The following is a 15,558-nucleotide window of genomic DNA, read 5'->3' on the forward strand; positions in this document are numbered from 1 at the left end:
TTGACGTGTTTTAAAACTCTTTTAAATTCATAGTGTGTAAGATGTGCGTATAATGTGTAGTGAGTGTAGTATTATTATAATACTACTGTGCTTTACTATGGTCACGTATTGTGCAAACAAAGACTGTAAAGTAAACCCTTTGTTCGATTACTCTCTTTCTCTCTGTATAAGTATAACTTTATTTTTAATTTAATTAAAAAAGAAATAAAAAGAAATAGTAATTAACTCATTTTTATTAGAAAAAAAAAAAATATATATATATATATATATAAATATATTTTTTGTATAATAAATAATATAAACAAATATATAAATATATATTTTTATATATTTTATATTTTATTATAATATATTAATTATTATTTATATTTATATTATAATTATATAATTATATTTATATTATAATTCATAGAACAATTTTATATATTTCTACATATATTTCTTTTATATATTTATTTTAAATATATATTTTTCTATATATTTTGTTTTAAATTAATTGAAATAATTTAATTTATTATACTACTACTTATTTTTTTCTTTTAACATATAAATTATATAATAAAAGTTTATAAAAACTCTCTATCTTTTTATAGATACCATAACTACTCTATTGTAAACATTTTTTGTTTGTATTATAATTATTTACATTTGCATATTTCAAGAACGTTTTATATACTTCAGTGAGAATGAACAAGAGTGAGTTAAGATTTTGAAAAAGAATAATAATAATAAAAATACAAAAAAAAAAAAAGAAAAAATTAATAGTAATAATAATGTGTACCAATATATAAAAATCTTTTTTCAATCACGTCATTTACGGTCATATACCGTAAATAAATTTACATGATGATTATTTTATCTCTTTATATTTCCTTTCTTTTTTTTTTTTAAACAGGCAATGTGCTTTTCCGGTTCTTCAACGTCGAATACTGAATAAATATTTATCTTATAGCTTGTTTATCTATGGCACCACCATACTCAAAGATAGTTATTTTAAAAGTCGTTACTTCAATTTATTTATAACTTACATTATATGCACATATTCAAAATATATTTATTATTATTATTATTATTATTATTATTATTATTATTATTATTATTATTATTATTATTATATATAAAAATTCAGAGTGTCACATTGTTTGTTATCAATGAACTTTAAAACTACTGAACCGATCTTGTAATTAATGAAATATTTGTTATATTTTGTGTCATTTTTTCCAACTTATAATTTAGGACAGTTTTTTTTTTGTATACATTTTTATATATTATATATATATATATATATATATATATATATATATATATATATATAAGTACTTATACATATTATATGTATAAGTACTTACAGAATAGCTTTAAAAGTTGTGCAGAGTGCACGCAGAAAGTCCGAAGATCAGCAACGATACTTGATTCGAAGGCCAACCACTCTCATTCTTGGTGGTGTATACTACCACGCTTCACAACCCACCCAAAGGGATAGAAAACGCAATCCTTACGGTAAAAACTACTAACTTTGCCCTTCGTCCATTCCTTTCTTTCCTTTATTCCTCATATTATATATAGTTTTCTTTTTTTATATATTTCTTTTTGGTTTTTTTTTTTTTTTTACCGAACCAATTATTTCCAACACAAAGGAGCAACTTAATAAAAACAAAAAAAAATAATTATTATTATAATGAATAATAATATAAAAGAAAACAATTACAATGCAACAAACACTAATCCACAAACTGTATAAATATATATATATATATATATATATATATATATATATATATATGTATATATATTAGAGTGGGTCAAAAAAATCAATTATTTCTTTTTTTTTACAAGTGCCACGGAAAAATGGGTTGCTAGACATCTTAAAAAAAATCCTCACCAAATATGAGCTCTTAATTTTAATAGGAAGGTCCTCCTCCGCATCGCAGTTTTTTTTTCTTTTTTTTTTCTCAGTCCAATAGAATAAAATTCATACCTCGTTATTAATTGATTGTAGAGAAAAATGTTTTAGACGAATTTTGTAGGAAATTTAATGCTCTACAAAAAAGGTATCTTAGATTTTTTTCGTAAACCTCATCATTTGAATGATATTGAAGATTTCAGTTTGATTATTTTAAGACAAATTTCATTTTTGTTGTTGATGAATTTTATAACTCGACAATAAATGATTATTATAAAATGCGCAATAGAAATTTTAGTAGGAAATTAATTGCTCTATAAAAATGGTGTCTTATGTTTTGACGATTAAATTAAGCGTTCAAAAGATATTCATCATCAAACTTTCATGTGTACTGATTTTTGTCTCTGAATATCTTTTGAACGCTTACATATATATATATATATATATACACAAATATTTCATAATGAAAACAATTGTCTCAATAATATTAGCTCATAATTATATGATTATTATTCCATAAATATTTAAAAGAAAAAAAAAAACCAGAAAAACCAGGTGTACCGTTCAAGGACAATTTCCGGTCCCGCGAAAAAAAAGAGAAAAAGCAAAGAAAAGAATTGGTTATATTTAACGACAGGTGTCACGGTCTAAAAATACTTATTGTTTATGTTCCTTTTCGCGTATATGAAAAGAAGAAGAAAGAAAGAAAGAAAGAAAAGGATAGAAATATATGTATATGTATATGGAAAAAGAGAGATAACGAAGAGAAAGGCATATTTCTCCATCCATCTTCCTCCCTCTCCGCTGCACTCTCTCATTTTGATCCTCTTTCTCCTTAGTCCTGCACTTTGAACACGAGTGATCCGGTTTTTTTGTTAATTGAAATTCTCTTTGTTACGCTCGTTTATTTTCTATTTCGATGGTGTAATTCAATGGTGTTGGAAAGACTATGAAAAAAAAAAAAAAAAAGAACAAAATTCTAACCAAGTGGAGGAAGTTCGAAATCGCGAATATTCGCGGCATTGATAAACATCTGTTTACGGTGACCCGGAAATATATTCAAGGATCTCTCAACTCGTATGATCAAATATAATAAAAGAAATAAAAAAAAAAACATTTTTCTACCTACTTTTGCATACAAGGTGTCCTAAAAAAAAAGAACTCTATATTCAAATGCAAATCATTCACCTACACATATGAATAGAGAGAGAGAGAGAGAGAGAGAGAGAGAGAGAGAGAGAGAGAGAGAGAGAGAGAGAGAGTGAAGAAATAATGCAGAGAGGAAGAGAACTTCAAAACGTCACGCAAACGTCATAAATTATTCAACTGTAACATTAACAATTATTTGACAGATAATGAACAAAATAAAATTTAAATAAACATTTTCTTTATAAAAAAAAAAAAAACAAAAAGAAAAAAAGAAACCAATATAGTGAAAACATTTAACTTACGTTTTCAATATTCTTTGTCTCCTCGAGAAACTCGTTCGTATTTCGTTCACAGACGTTCACCTCCTCCTCTCCTTCTTCTTCTTCTTCTTCTTTTTCCGCCTCCTCCACCTTCCACGCCACCTCCACCACCTCCTCCTCCTCCTCCTCCTCCTCCTCCTTCTCCTTCTCCTTCTTCTTCTCCTCCTCCTTTCCAAACACTTTTCTGTACGGTGTCACGACACATTCGGGTCACAGAAGAACGACGCACATTGTGAGATGTTATTCCTCTTTGGTCTCCTCATCTCCTCTCTCATTGTCTTCTTTTAAAATGTCAAACTCACTACTGTCAAACACAAAGTCCGAAATAATAATAATAATAATAATAATAATTATAATAACTCTCAATTGAAAATTGTGATTTAAACATTTCAACAACACTCGCAAAATGTGTTCACTGTTTGTAATATTTCAATGAAAATTAATTAAAAATGTTATTTAATTATTGTCACCCATTAATATTTAATTAATTTTTATTTATATTTTACGGTGCACAGAATGAGGACACAAGAATTTGTCACGATTGACCCGCATTTTATTGGTTTGTTCTTCTTTTTTTTTTTATACTCTTAACCGTTACTACTACTATTGAAAATCATCGATGATTGTATTTGTTTTGAATATTGATTTAATTTATGATTAATTGGTAAACGTTAATTATTTTTTTTTAGATTTAATTGATTAATTAATTAAACTTAAATTTACGGAGAGACGAAATCTCACGTCCGTGTTACGAGACGACCTGCTGCAACTGGTTCCTAAGGAGCGGCGGCCCTTTCAAAAGTTCGTGAACTGATCGAGTTCGACGATCGCAACGCCATCTGAGATGCTTACCCTTGCTCTTATGTCTACCGTACATCGACGTTCTTTCTTTTTTCTTTCTTTCTTTCTTTCTTTCTTTTTTCTTTTTTCTTCTTCTTCTTCTTCTTTCTTCCTTTCTTTACCACCTCCACTTGTCTTTTCAAGCCAGACCTACAAAAAGAAAAAAAGAAATTATTCTCTTATACGAATACTTGTCTCTTACATTCTCTATTACATAAAAAATGAAACTTTCTTTTTATTTTTTTTTTTTGAAATATTCAAAAAAGGGAGGGAAATTTCGACGAATGATTATTATTGGTTGATTTGAAAAAAGAAACAAAAGAGCGGGACAATATGATTTTTCAAATCATTGACAATTAACTATAACCTCTTTGAAAAATAAATTAATTGATCTGTTTGCAAGAAAATATTTGTTTTAACGAAAAATAATTTTCTATATTTAATGAAATATGAGAATAATTCTATCAAACCTTCAAAGATTATTCTATTATTTTTAATCGTGATGAAATAATTATGATAATTTCGTAATTGAACGTATAACACGTATGTTTGAAATATCCTTGACAAGGTTAACGATTGCAGTGCCACCTTCGATTTCAAATAATTGTATGAAAATTCAAATTGAAGGGCGCAAAAATGGAATATATTTGAATAACTTTTGAACTTAACATATTGAAATCGTTAAGAAAAGAAGAGAATAAACGACATGATTGACCTTTCGAAAAGTTCACGAATCGAGTTGAATCAAACGAAGGGAAGTCTGGTCTATATATATATGTGTGTGTGTGTATGTGTGCGTGCATACTACATATAAAGAAGGTCAAAATCCTCTCAACTCGTGCGTGCTTCAATATAATCGTCTAGTCTGAAATTATTTCAAATTTAAAAAAAACAAATCCAATAGAATATTTTTTTATTTTATTTTTTTTTTCAATTTATTTATAAAATATTTATTTATTCTATTTTACTATTTAATATTTATAACTAGTATATATTGTTTTTATAATCAAAAGAATATTAGAATAAAACGACGATCGAATAAATGATTATGATGTAATGACGTCAACGTTATAAATCAATCAATTGAAAAATCCTTTCAAGTTTAAATTATTATTAAACATTTATCAAAATCTATACATACACACACACACACACAGAGAGAGAGTACATGTATATTCCTATTTAATTCTTTAAAATGTACATATACACGTTATTCTAATAAAATTATTAATGAAAACTAAATGAATCATTTACAATTCTTGTTAAAATTATATCTTACGTTAATAAACGTTGTAAATACACTTGCAATGACTAAACCTCATTGCAAATTAAATTTCTCGAATCGCCCTAAATGGACACTGAGTTTATTCCTTCCTCCTCTTCCTCCTCCTCCTCCTTCTTCTTTTTCTTCTTCTTCTTCTTCTTCCTCTTTATCTTCTTGGTCTCTCCCCACCCGTTCTAAAGTTTTTTTATCATTCACAATACTTTCCCTTATCTAGGTCTTAATTCGGTATATAATCCTCTCTTTTAATAACTCAATCGATCTTCTAAACAAACATCTACCATAACAAAATACTAGAATATCAAAATTGGTACTCGTTAACATTTGTGCCACGTAGGCGCCAGGAGAAACGTGTACCAGACGGTATCCGCGTAATGCACGCACTGAAGAAGAAAACGGACACGACCCTCCATGAGAGTAGAAGGAAAGAAAGAGAGAAAAAGAAAGAGAGATAGGAGATGTTAGGTGCATTCACCGATTCCATTCCACCATATACCGATCCTCATAGCTCTATAAAGTTACATCAAAATCGGTTGAGAACCCTATCCCTATATCCAAGAGTGGGGGTAATCTTTCCAAGACTTTTCATATTCGAAAACAAACGCTCAGCGAATTTATTTGATCATTGAGAAATGAATAAGGGCTTACGTCGACCCTTAGCAATGTTATTGTTTCCTTTCTATAGATGTGTCCAACAGACTGGAAAATTCTAATCGATTTTATACAAATATAACACCTTACAACACCCTATGCAAAGGGTCTACTCATTTCATATATTTTCTTTCTTTTTAAGAATAATTTGGAATGAATGAATTGGAACATATGATAATATTGTTCTCATTACTTTTTACATCATTTGTTCAAGTACTTCTTTATTTAATATTATGATTACTTTGTTGACACACTATTGATGACTGCAGTTGGAGTAAACGAGGCTTGTAGTATAAAAGCATAAAAAGAGTTTATGTTCAGGAGAGGGGATCAAATGTATGAGTAAGAAGAGAAAGGTGAATATGTTTATACGTGCTAAGATACACGTTTCATAGGAAAAGAAAAAGAAGAAAGAAGCAGCGAAGGCGGACGAGTTTTAAATTGATCTAACAACTTCTGTTGCTTTTCTCGTTCTACTGTGTACAAAGTCTTTATGAGTCTAATGTGAAGACTGTTTCAGAATATATGTCTGTATTCACTTATACAATAATTATAATCAAAGATAAAATATTTATAATTTATTATATCAAATTTATTATAATATTAACTCTTTAAGTCTTCTTTCTAAGAGATCAGAATCCAAACGATGTTTACAAAGATATTGGCCTTCTAAAAACAGGACTGGTATTTCATATCGATATAGTTTTAAAAATTCTTCGTTTCCCAAAGCTGTAATATCAACTTCTTCCAATTGATATCGACCAGCAAAACGTAAACGCAATTCTTCTTTTAAAATATCGCAAAGAGGACAAGGATGCTTTGTATATAGCATTAATTTTGGCGGAGATGAAACTGGATGGTACCTAACAAATAATAAATCTGTCTCTATCTATGAAACTATTTTTTAAACAAATATTTTCTAATCAATCAGATCTTATTAAAACGATACATTTATTTTCATATTATCAATATGATTTGTGTATAAAATATATGAAATTGTAAAAATATAACTTATGTATAAAAATAGCGTATTATAAAGTTTCATATGGAAGACTTTTGTATTATACAATATTGATTAAATCGTTTTCCCTTTATAAGTCCACTTACAATTTTTCTATTACAATCGATGAAGCACCACCTCCACCGTTGCAGATAGATGCAAGCCCTTTCTCTCCAGATTTTAATGCATGTGCCAAGTGCACAATTATTCGAGCTCCTGACATACTAAAATTTGAAAAATACATGTAATAAGTTTGTCATCTTTTATGATTTTATTTATTACATACCCTATTGGATGTCCAAGTGATACAGCACCACCATGTACATTTATTTTGGAAGGATCGATGTCCAGTAATCTTTGATTAGCTACTACGACGACACTGAATGCTTCATTAATTTCCCAAAGAGCTATATCATTTTTGTTTAATCCAGTCTTTTCTAATAACTACAATATACGATCAAATAAATACACTTTTAATTTAAAACCTTATTACTTATAAAATATGCCAATAAATAAATATAAAAAAAGAAAACACCATACAGTAGGGATAGCTAATGCAGGCGCAATTGGAAAATCAATGGGATCTGTAGCAGCATCTTGAAAACCTACTATACGAGCCAAAGGTTTAAGATTTAATTTTTGTGCTACATCAGCAGTAGTCAAAATTAAAGCAGCAGCACCATCATTTAATGTCGATGCATTTCCAGCTGTTATCGTTCCATTTTCTTTCTATATTAGAAATATGAAAATATTTGTTAAAGCTGATTTATTATATATGATATGTTATATATATATATATAAATACTTATTTATAAATCATTTAAATCTAACGTTGAAATATTTACCAGGAAAACAGTATTTAATTTATCAAATTTATCAAAATTCACTCTCTTGTACTCTTCATCTTCTGCAAAAATAACATCAGGTTTACCTTTCTTCTGAGGTACATTGACTGGTATAAGTTCATCTTTAAAAACTTTCTTTTCATAGGCTGCAGCACTACGCTTATAACTATTAATAGCATATTCATCTTGTTCTTGACGTGTAATCTTAAATTTTTTAGCAGTACTTTCAGCACAGTTACCCATATGAAATTTATTATATACATCGGTCAAGCCATCGTATACAATTCCATCCTATAATAATTAAATACAACTATCATAAAGTTTAAGTTATAATAATATTAAATATATTTATATTAAATGTTACCTCGAGTCTTACACCACCATAACTGATTTCACCTCGTTTAAGATAAAACGGTACATTGGACATAGATTCCATTCCACCAGCTAATATAATTTCTTGATGTCCACATTGCAATGATTGAGCAGCAAGCATAACGCTCTTCATACCGCTTGCACAAACTTTATTCACTGTTGTACAAATTGTTGATTTGGGTAGATCTAATTAGTAATATTAAATTTATACAAATTAGAAATGAACTTTTTACGTTTCAACAAATTTCAATAAAATTAATTACTAATAAACATACCAGCAAATAAAGTAGCTTGCCTGGCTGGAGCTTGACCAAGAAAAGCTTGGCAAACGTTGCCCATGTAGACTTCTTTAACTTGATCTTTCGTAATACCAGCACGTTCAATCGCTCCCTAATAAGAATAAAATTATAATTAGTTTTTTTTATACATTTCTATATACACAGAAGATACTTTACTAAAGGAATTTGCCAAAACTTTTGAAAAAAAAAACTTTGACGACAGAGGAAAAAGAAGTGAAACAATAAACAATGAAGGAACTCTAAAGTGTTATATGATAGATAATATATAGAAACAATTGATTAATTATGAATTCAATTACCTGTATAGCAACTGCACCAAGTTTAGTTGCAGGTAAATTAGAAAGAGATCCAAAAAATGAACCCACAGGAGTTCTTACTGCGCTGACTATAACTACATCATTTAGTTTTACTTTATTACTGTATGACCTTAGATTAATCACACTAACCTAAAAGAAAAATATCTCGTATTAATATCACAAATAAATTTTACAATATTTTATATATAATATATTTACAATACATATATATATATATATATATATATATATATATATACATATATCAACTTACATTAAAAATTCTTTTTACAGCACCCATTTTAAAAAACGACATTATTCTAATTAATTAGATATTAAAAACCAATAAAAATATTTACACCACTGTGCATACAAATATTATCATATCACTGTTATTAAGATAACAAACAAGTAGTTAACCTGTCTTAATGCCAGAACGTGGGGGTTTTCCCACGCATGCGCACTATCTAATCCTCAGTAACGTATATACTTCACTCAAATATGGGGTATCGTTAGACCCGCATGACAATTAAAATACGGTAAATTGGGAAGGGCCCTTTATGCATACCTACTGTTGCACATAGATACGTCCATGGAAATAATCGCCGTTGAGCTGTAACGTCAACATGCGCATGCGCACGAAGGCTCCCACGTGGGAGAAAATTCCACGTTTTGGCATCACTGTCTATGCTTATCAGTTACGAGCATTTTATTGGTTAAAATTATCACTATGTCAATGATGTAGCATGATCTCGTATTACTTTAATTTTTCATTGTTGTAACATTTGTTAAACAAATAATTTTTATCTACTATTAAGTAATTTAATATTACAAGCATTTATTCGTTTTTTAATAAAAAATATTTAATGATATTTACTTTTATAAAACAATATCGTTAATAAATAATAAATCTTAAGAGACGGGGCACCATCTTTTCTATGGCCTCCCTGAGGAAAAAAAAACTCGAATTCCAATTTTAAGAATTCGAATTTTTCAAATTTATTTCATTATTTTAATTTTATATACATATATAAAATAATGTTATTAATTAACAAAAAATATATATATATACATAATTGTTATTTAATTAATTTTGCAATTACTTGACATTAATACAATTATGTATTAAATAAAAATGAAATAAACATGAAAAATATTTATTATTAAATTTATATAAATACATTCTTATAACGTTTATCATGCCCTCTGATATTGAAATGATTTTAAATAAGGGAAATTTTCAACGTTAGAATTTCCTACATAAACATCTGTCATTGTTTAACTGAATTGTTCAAATTATGTGTTGATTTAAAGTGATTTTAAATATTGTTTTTAAATAAATAATCAAATTTAAATGTGAAATAAATTAAAATAAATCTTACAAGTTCTAAAAAAAAACATAGATTTAAATATTAACCTATTGAATTTTAATAAAACTAACCTAATGAAATAAATAAATAAATATCATTGAAATAATCAAGTATTTTCCTATAACCGAGACTATTTTATCATAATTAATTAGATAAAATTGTAAAAATAAGTTAATATATATTTATTAAATAATGAATCACGAAGAGAATAGGTTAAGAACATTTTACAATTGGCCTAGCACTGCTCCAGTTAGTGCAGAACGGATAGCCAGAGCAGGATTTTATTACACCGGTGTAGGTCTCGAAGTACAATGTTTTTTATGCGGTCGAAGAATCATTGAATGGAGTTATGGGGATCAAGTTGTTATTCTTCATCGTATTATTGCACCTCATTGTCCTTTCGTCTTAAATCCATCTAACACTTGTAACGTACCTCGTGTACCAGCAGCATTTAATTACAGTAGTGAATCAAATGCTGGACCACAATTAAATGCTGAACCACAATTAAATGGTGAAACACAATTAAATGGTGTACCACATTTAAATGTTGAACCACAAATAAATTCTAGGCCAAGAAGTCAAAGTAAAACAGATCAGCGAATATCTGTGAATGGAGAAGAATTTGAAAGAAATTTTGTAACATATAATCAGAGATTGGTTACATTTGCCACTTGGCCAATACCTAACATAGTGTTACCTGAGAATCTTGCTAGAGCAGGCTTCATTTATAGTAATGAAGCAGACTCGGTAATTATATTTCTATTTTTTATAAAATACATACATTTTATTTCAAACCCCTTGCACTATGATTCATATTTACATATATACATATTATTTGATATTAACAAATCTAGGTAATATGCGTTTTCTGTCGAGGTATTGTATATCAATGGGAATCTGGCAGTGATCCGATTACAGAACACAGAATTCATTTTCCCAGTTGTGACTTTTATCTAAGATCCGATATCGGTAATATTTATACTGGTATAATATCAAAATATGTTATTACATTTTTAACAAAACATATCATTTATATTGTACATTTTCTTTGCAGGTACTAATCAATTATCACATATAAACATATTTTATGGTTCTACTATTGATAGTGAAAATTTAGGTGTGAACACCCTTACTTCGATACGAACTCCATGTCAATCTTCTTTTGAAACTAGACTAAGAAGTTATGCTAATTGGCCTACTGACCATCCACTGACTCCTGAGATGTTAGCTGATGCTGGATTTTATTACAGTGGTAAGCATTATATTCTCTTTAGAACAATTCAATTTTTAATACAATAATAATAATAATAATAATAATAATAATAACAATAATATCTTCTATAGGATACCAAGATCATGTCAGATGTTATTGTTGCGACGGTGGTTTGTTTCAATGGACAAATATGGATAACCCATGGGTAGAACATGCAAAATGGTTCCCAACATGTGATTTGATTAAACTTGTCAAAGGCCAAGAATTTATAGATCAGTGCGTTTCAATGAGACCGTCAGCAGATGAAATAGTATAATATTTGAATTTATCATATTTGCTCTTATTACAGATCATGCACATTATAATCAAATAATTTCCTGTTTCACAGGTCTCACAAGCTAGTAATCCTGAAAATAATGTTGAATCAAATGTTCAGCAAATTATAAATGTATGTATTATGAGTATTATGTTTATTTTCTTTTTTTTTTTTTTTTTTTTTTTTTAAATCACGTATATTAAAATTAAATATTTTCCTGTATTACAGAATCCATATGGTTATATTGGAAATCCAATTGTAGGAAATACTGTATATATTCCTGTAATAAATTTTAATATAAATATTACTGAACAAGTTGAAGGTAATTATATAGATATTACTGAACAAATTGTAGATAATACTGTAAATACTACTGAAGTCATTGAAGATAATACTGTAAATATTACTGAAGTAATTGAAGATAATGTTGTAAATACTACTGAAGAAACTGAAGGTAATACTGTAATTATAAATGAAAAAATATTGGAACTAATATTATAATTATGTCTGAAAAATCTTAAGTGAATACTGTAGCTGTTACTGAATATTCTCTAGTTATCTTTGAAAAAGGTAAATTTAATATTAGAATTTCTCTTGCAGAAAATTATACAACTGATACACCTCGTGGAATTGAATCATCTTCTGCAACTGAAGAAAGTTCTTCAACCTATTCATCTTCTACAACTGAAGAATCTTCTGTTGTCGAAATAATTTCTGGAACAGAATCATCTTCTACAATTGAAGAACGTTTTATTATCGAAATAAATTCTACAACAGATTCATCTTCTACAAGTGGAGAATCTTCTATTATCGAAATGATTTCTACAATTGAACCAAATTTGGAAAATGAAATCGATGAGTTGACTGAAGGCCAAGTTGATAGAACCACACCAGACCAAGTTGATAGAACCACACCAGACCAAGTTGATAGAACCACACCAGACCAAGATGATAGAACCACACCAGACCAAGATGATAGAACCACACCAGACCAAATTGATAGAACCACACCAGACCAAGTTAATATAAAAACTAACTTATTTAATACTCTTGATAATATTATATATTATATAAACAACGAACTTTTTCATTTCTATTATTATAGGAAACAGCTGCAGTTAGTTTACCCGAAGGAGCAAAAAAAAGAATTGGTTATGGTATTAATATGCCACGTCTATTTAAAAATTATATTCCCGAATGTATAACAGAAAATCCTAATTGGTATGTAATAACAAGAGCATTGGTTATCCGAATGTTCTTTAAGTTAACATCTGTATAATCTTAATCAACATGACTAATAGAGCTATACTACATTTCAATAGGATGGAATTAATACCAAACTTTTCGAATCTACTACAAATACGTTCATCATCAGAGAATGAGACTAATGAAAGATCTAACAATGATACAGAAAATAGTAATACTTCTTCTACAATAAATAAAGTAAATGAAATAAAAGAAGAAAATCCAAATTCATTGCAAGCCACTGAAACATCTGATAGTAATGATAAACCAGTAGAGAAGATAACCGATAGTGATCTCGCAGCATCGTTATGTAAGTTATTGTAGTATTTGGTGATATAAAAATATAACACAATATTAATATAAGAAAATATTCGAATAGTTTAGAGATTTGTTTTTCATTTCAACTTTTTGTAGGTTCGTTGGAAGAGGAAAATAAAAATCTAAAAGAAGCTCGTACGTGCAAAGTTTGTATGGACAAGGAAATAGCCGTTGTATTTTTACCATGTGGTCATTTGGCAACATGTATTGATTGTGCTCCTTCTTTTGCATCTTGTCCGATATGTAGGAAAAATATATATTCTACTGTTCGTACATATTTTCCTTAAAGTTAACATTAAAAATAAACATACACATACATCTCTTATACGCTTATTTATTTAATAATAATAATAATCATCATTCATAGAATACTATATTAACTGAAATTATGTACGTACAGTATAATACTATTATGCAATTGATAATCAACTATTATTGTAAGTAAAAAAGTTAAACGTTTAATCGAAAAACAAATCTATTAATGTTAATAATTATTATAACAGATGCATATTATATATTTATGTAATGTTGACGACCTATTACTTATAGCACAAATTAACAAGACAAAACAACTTAATAAAAAAAAAGAATATATATATATATATATATATTTATACACACGAAAATTAAATCATATGTATAAAAAAAAAACTATATAGAGTAAATTTAGAAAATATTAAAACTTATTGAAGCATGCGATACTAGAGAGATAAAATATTTTTTATAAATTAAAATTTATATCCATATATATATATATTGTTAATTTAAAAAAGCAATAAATTGACGAAAATAAAAATTTGTGATATTAAAAATAAATGATAACATTAAATTTAAACATTGCATTGTTAATTTGTAAATTTACAAAATAATTTCTTTTATATAATACTATTAATAATAATAATAATAATAATAATAATAATTATCATTATCATTGTTATTATACTACAGGATATTGGACCATAACTGGATTAGGAGGATTTGAAATTGGATCTTCTTTCCATGGGTTTTTGCTGACCATTGAGTTATGAATCCTAAACCTTCCGGTCCAACCTTTTCACAAATCCCTGTTTACATAGAATGTAAGTCTATTCTTCTCTTGGATAGCCGAGCTTTTCTTAGAAAAACATTTTTAAGAATGGATTTGTAAAACTGAATGGATTATTTCCTAAAACTTTGACAAGAAAGTCAACGAAAACATAAATGACTTCTTAAGGATGATCCTGTAATTATAAACTTGCTTTTACATATGAATGATCTTGCAGATGATAAAAAGGGAAAGAAAGAGAGAGAAAGAGAGAGAGAGAGAGAGAGAGAAAGAGAGTAAAGCAAAAGTAAAGTAAAAAGATCGGAGTATCGGATCTGGCAACGTTGTAAACTGAATGTTATGGAGAAAGTATAGTATACTACCATAAATATTTTCTATTCTCTTTTCTCTTAATTCAACCTTTCATTAATAAAATCATAAAATCCCTCAATAAAAAAATAAAAAAACCATATAACGAAATAAAATAAAAAATGGTACGAAATTGTCGGTAACAATTGTCAAATATCAAATAGAAATTTCTAAGGGGAAAAGAAAAATGTTTAAAAAGGAAGAAGAAGGTAATAAAAGGAAGAAGAAGGTAAAAGAAAGATTGGAAGAAAAGAGACAAAAAAAAATATCAATGAAAAGAAAAAGCAGATGGTATGATTTCGATTTTTGTAGAAAGGTCTATAAGCACGAAGTGGAATTTCATCGGGTTCTTTGAAATAAACAGCGAACCCATCTAGCTGCAGCCATTGATGTTTAACACGCAGCTGCTTTCGTAACACAACACCCATATGGAATAAGGTTGAAGGTATATACATATATATATATATATAATACAAGTACATCGAGAATGGTTCTGTTAGGAATGTGGGTCTGATTGGTTGAAACATCCGGCTGCTGCCTTTCTTACTGATATCAGACATATTTTCCTTATTTTGATTGAAAGAAAAGATATTATTAACAAATCCGATGCTTAACAAAGAAAGAAAGGAAGAAAGAAAGAAAGATAAAAAGATTAAAAATTATTAAAAAAAAAAAAAAAAAAAAAATCAATGAGAGTAAGGTAAATGATAAAATAATAAAACATTGGCGTAATCTATAAATGGCCA

General features: G+C 27.8%; 3 protein-coding genes across 11 annotated transcripts in view; 1 reads left to right on the forward strand and 2 right to left on the reverse strand.

The window, feature by feature from the left end:
- Window positions 1-3,502, reverse strand: part of LOC107072804 (bedraggled) — a 49,837-nt gene extending 46,335 nt beyond the window's left edge. Inside the window, 1 exon segment of the mRNA XM_015333037.2 lies at window positions 3,355-3,502. The gene's annotated coding sequence lies outside the window, so the exon portion shown is untranslated.
- Window positions 3,503-4,099: 597 nt separating this feature from the next.
- Acat1 (Acetyl-CoA acetyltransferase 1) lies at window positions 4,100-9,427 on the reverse strand. Of its 4 annotated transcripts, none has more exons than XM_015333055.2 (9): window positions 9,232-9,425; window positions 8,961-9,107; window positions 8,638-8,752; window positions 8,355-8,548; window positions 7,991-8,281; window positions 7,686-7,874; window positions 7,432-7,589; window positions 7,253-7,369; window positions 4,100-4,362 (listed from the first exon to the last, which is right to left on the reverse strand). In XM_015333055.2, exons 1-9 carry the CDS (start codon window positions 9,271-9,273, stop codon window positions 4,239-4,241), a joined length of 1,377 nt encoding a protein of 458 aa, XP_015188541.2. In that variant the 5' UTR covers window positions 9,274-9,425; the 3' UTR covers window positions 4,100-4,238. The 4 variants fall into 4 exon arrangements, with proteins under 4 accessions (XP_015188541.2, XP_089034655.1, XP_015188540.2 ...); XM_089178529.1 differs by lacking the exon at window positions 4,100-4,362 and adding an exon at window positions 5,602-7,008 and having other exon boundaries at window positions 7,755-7,874; window positions 9,232-9,427; XM_015333054.2 differs by lacking the exon at window positions 4,100-4,362 and adding an exon at window positions 5,602-7,008 and having other exon boundaries at window positions 9,232-9,426.
- A 778-nt stretch (window positions 9,428-10,205) lies between these two features.
- On the forward strand, window positions 10,206-15,498 carry Diap2 (Death-associated inhibitor of apoptosis 2). Of its 6 annotated transcripts, none has more exons than XM_015333020.2 (11): window positions 10,206-11,074; window positions 11,182-11,296; window positions 11,382-11,579; window positions 11,672-11,850; window positions 11,929-11,988; window positions 12,085-12,178; window positions 12,212-12,310; window positions 12,457-12,875; window positions 12,962-13,077; window positions 13,179-13,411; window positions 13,516-15,498. In XM_015333020.2, exons 1-11 carry the CDS (start codon window positions 10,520-10,522, stop codon window positions 13,704-13,706), a joined length of 2,259 nt encoding a protein of 752 aa, XP_015188506.2. In that variant the 5' UTR covers window positions 10,206-10,519; the 3' UTR covers window positions 13,707-15,498. The 6 variants fall into 6 exon arrangements, 2 of the variants coding, with proteins under 2 accessions (XP_015188506.2, XP_089034659.1); XR_016178591.1 differs by having other exon boundaries at window positions 10,207-11,074; window positions 12,085-12,310; window positions 13,516-15,257; window positions 15,313-15,498; XR_016178593.1 differs by having other exon boundaries at window positions 10,207-11,074; window positions 12,085-12,310; window positions 13,516-15,041; window positions 15,125-15,498.
- The last annotated feature ends 60 nt before the right edge of the window (window positions 15,499-15,558 follow it).

Source organism: Polistes dominula, unplaced genomic scaffold, assembly GCF_049000335.1.
Source record: "Polistes dominula isolate Pdom_NZ unplaced genomic scaffold, Pdom_raw_medaka contig_11, whole genome shotgun sequence".
NCBI classification, from domain to species: Eukaryota; Metazoa; Arthropoda; class Insecta; order Hymenoptera; family Vespidae; genus Polistes; species Polistes dominula.

Excerpts from the sequence above, each read along its gene's own strand:
- Acat1 (XM_015333054.2), bottom strand. The coding sequence starts at position 9,273 with ATGTCGTTTTTTAAAATGGGTGCTGTAAAAAGAATTTTTAAT. Across the intron at positions 7,590-7,685 it reads CTGCATTAGCTATCCCTACT|TTATTAGAAAAGACTGGATT; the intron begins GTATGGTGTTTT and ends CGTATATTGTAG. Across the intron at positions 7,370-7,431 it reads TCACTTGGACATCCAATAGG|TATGTCAGGAGCTCGAATAA; the intron begins GTATGTAATAAA and ends TTCAAATTTTAG.
- Diap2 (XM_089178533.1), top strand. The coding sequence starts at position 10,520 with ATGAATCACGAAGAGAATAGGTTAAGAACATTTTACAATTGGCCTAGC. Across the intron at positions 11,075-11,181 it reads ATAGTAATGAAGCAGACTCG|GTAATATGCGTTTTCTGTCG; the intron begins GTAATTATATTT and ends TAACAAATCTAG. Across the intron at positions 11,851-11,928 it reads GACCGTCAGCAGATGAAATA|GTCTCACAAGCTAGTAATCC; the intron begins GTATAATATTTG and ends CCTGTTTCACAG.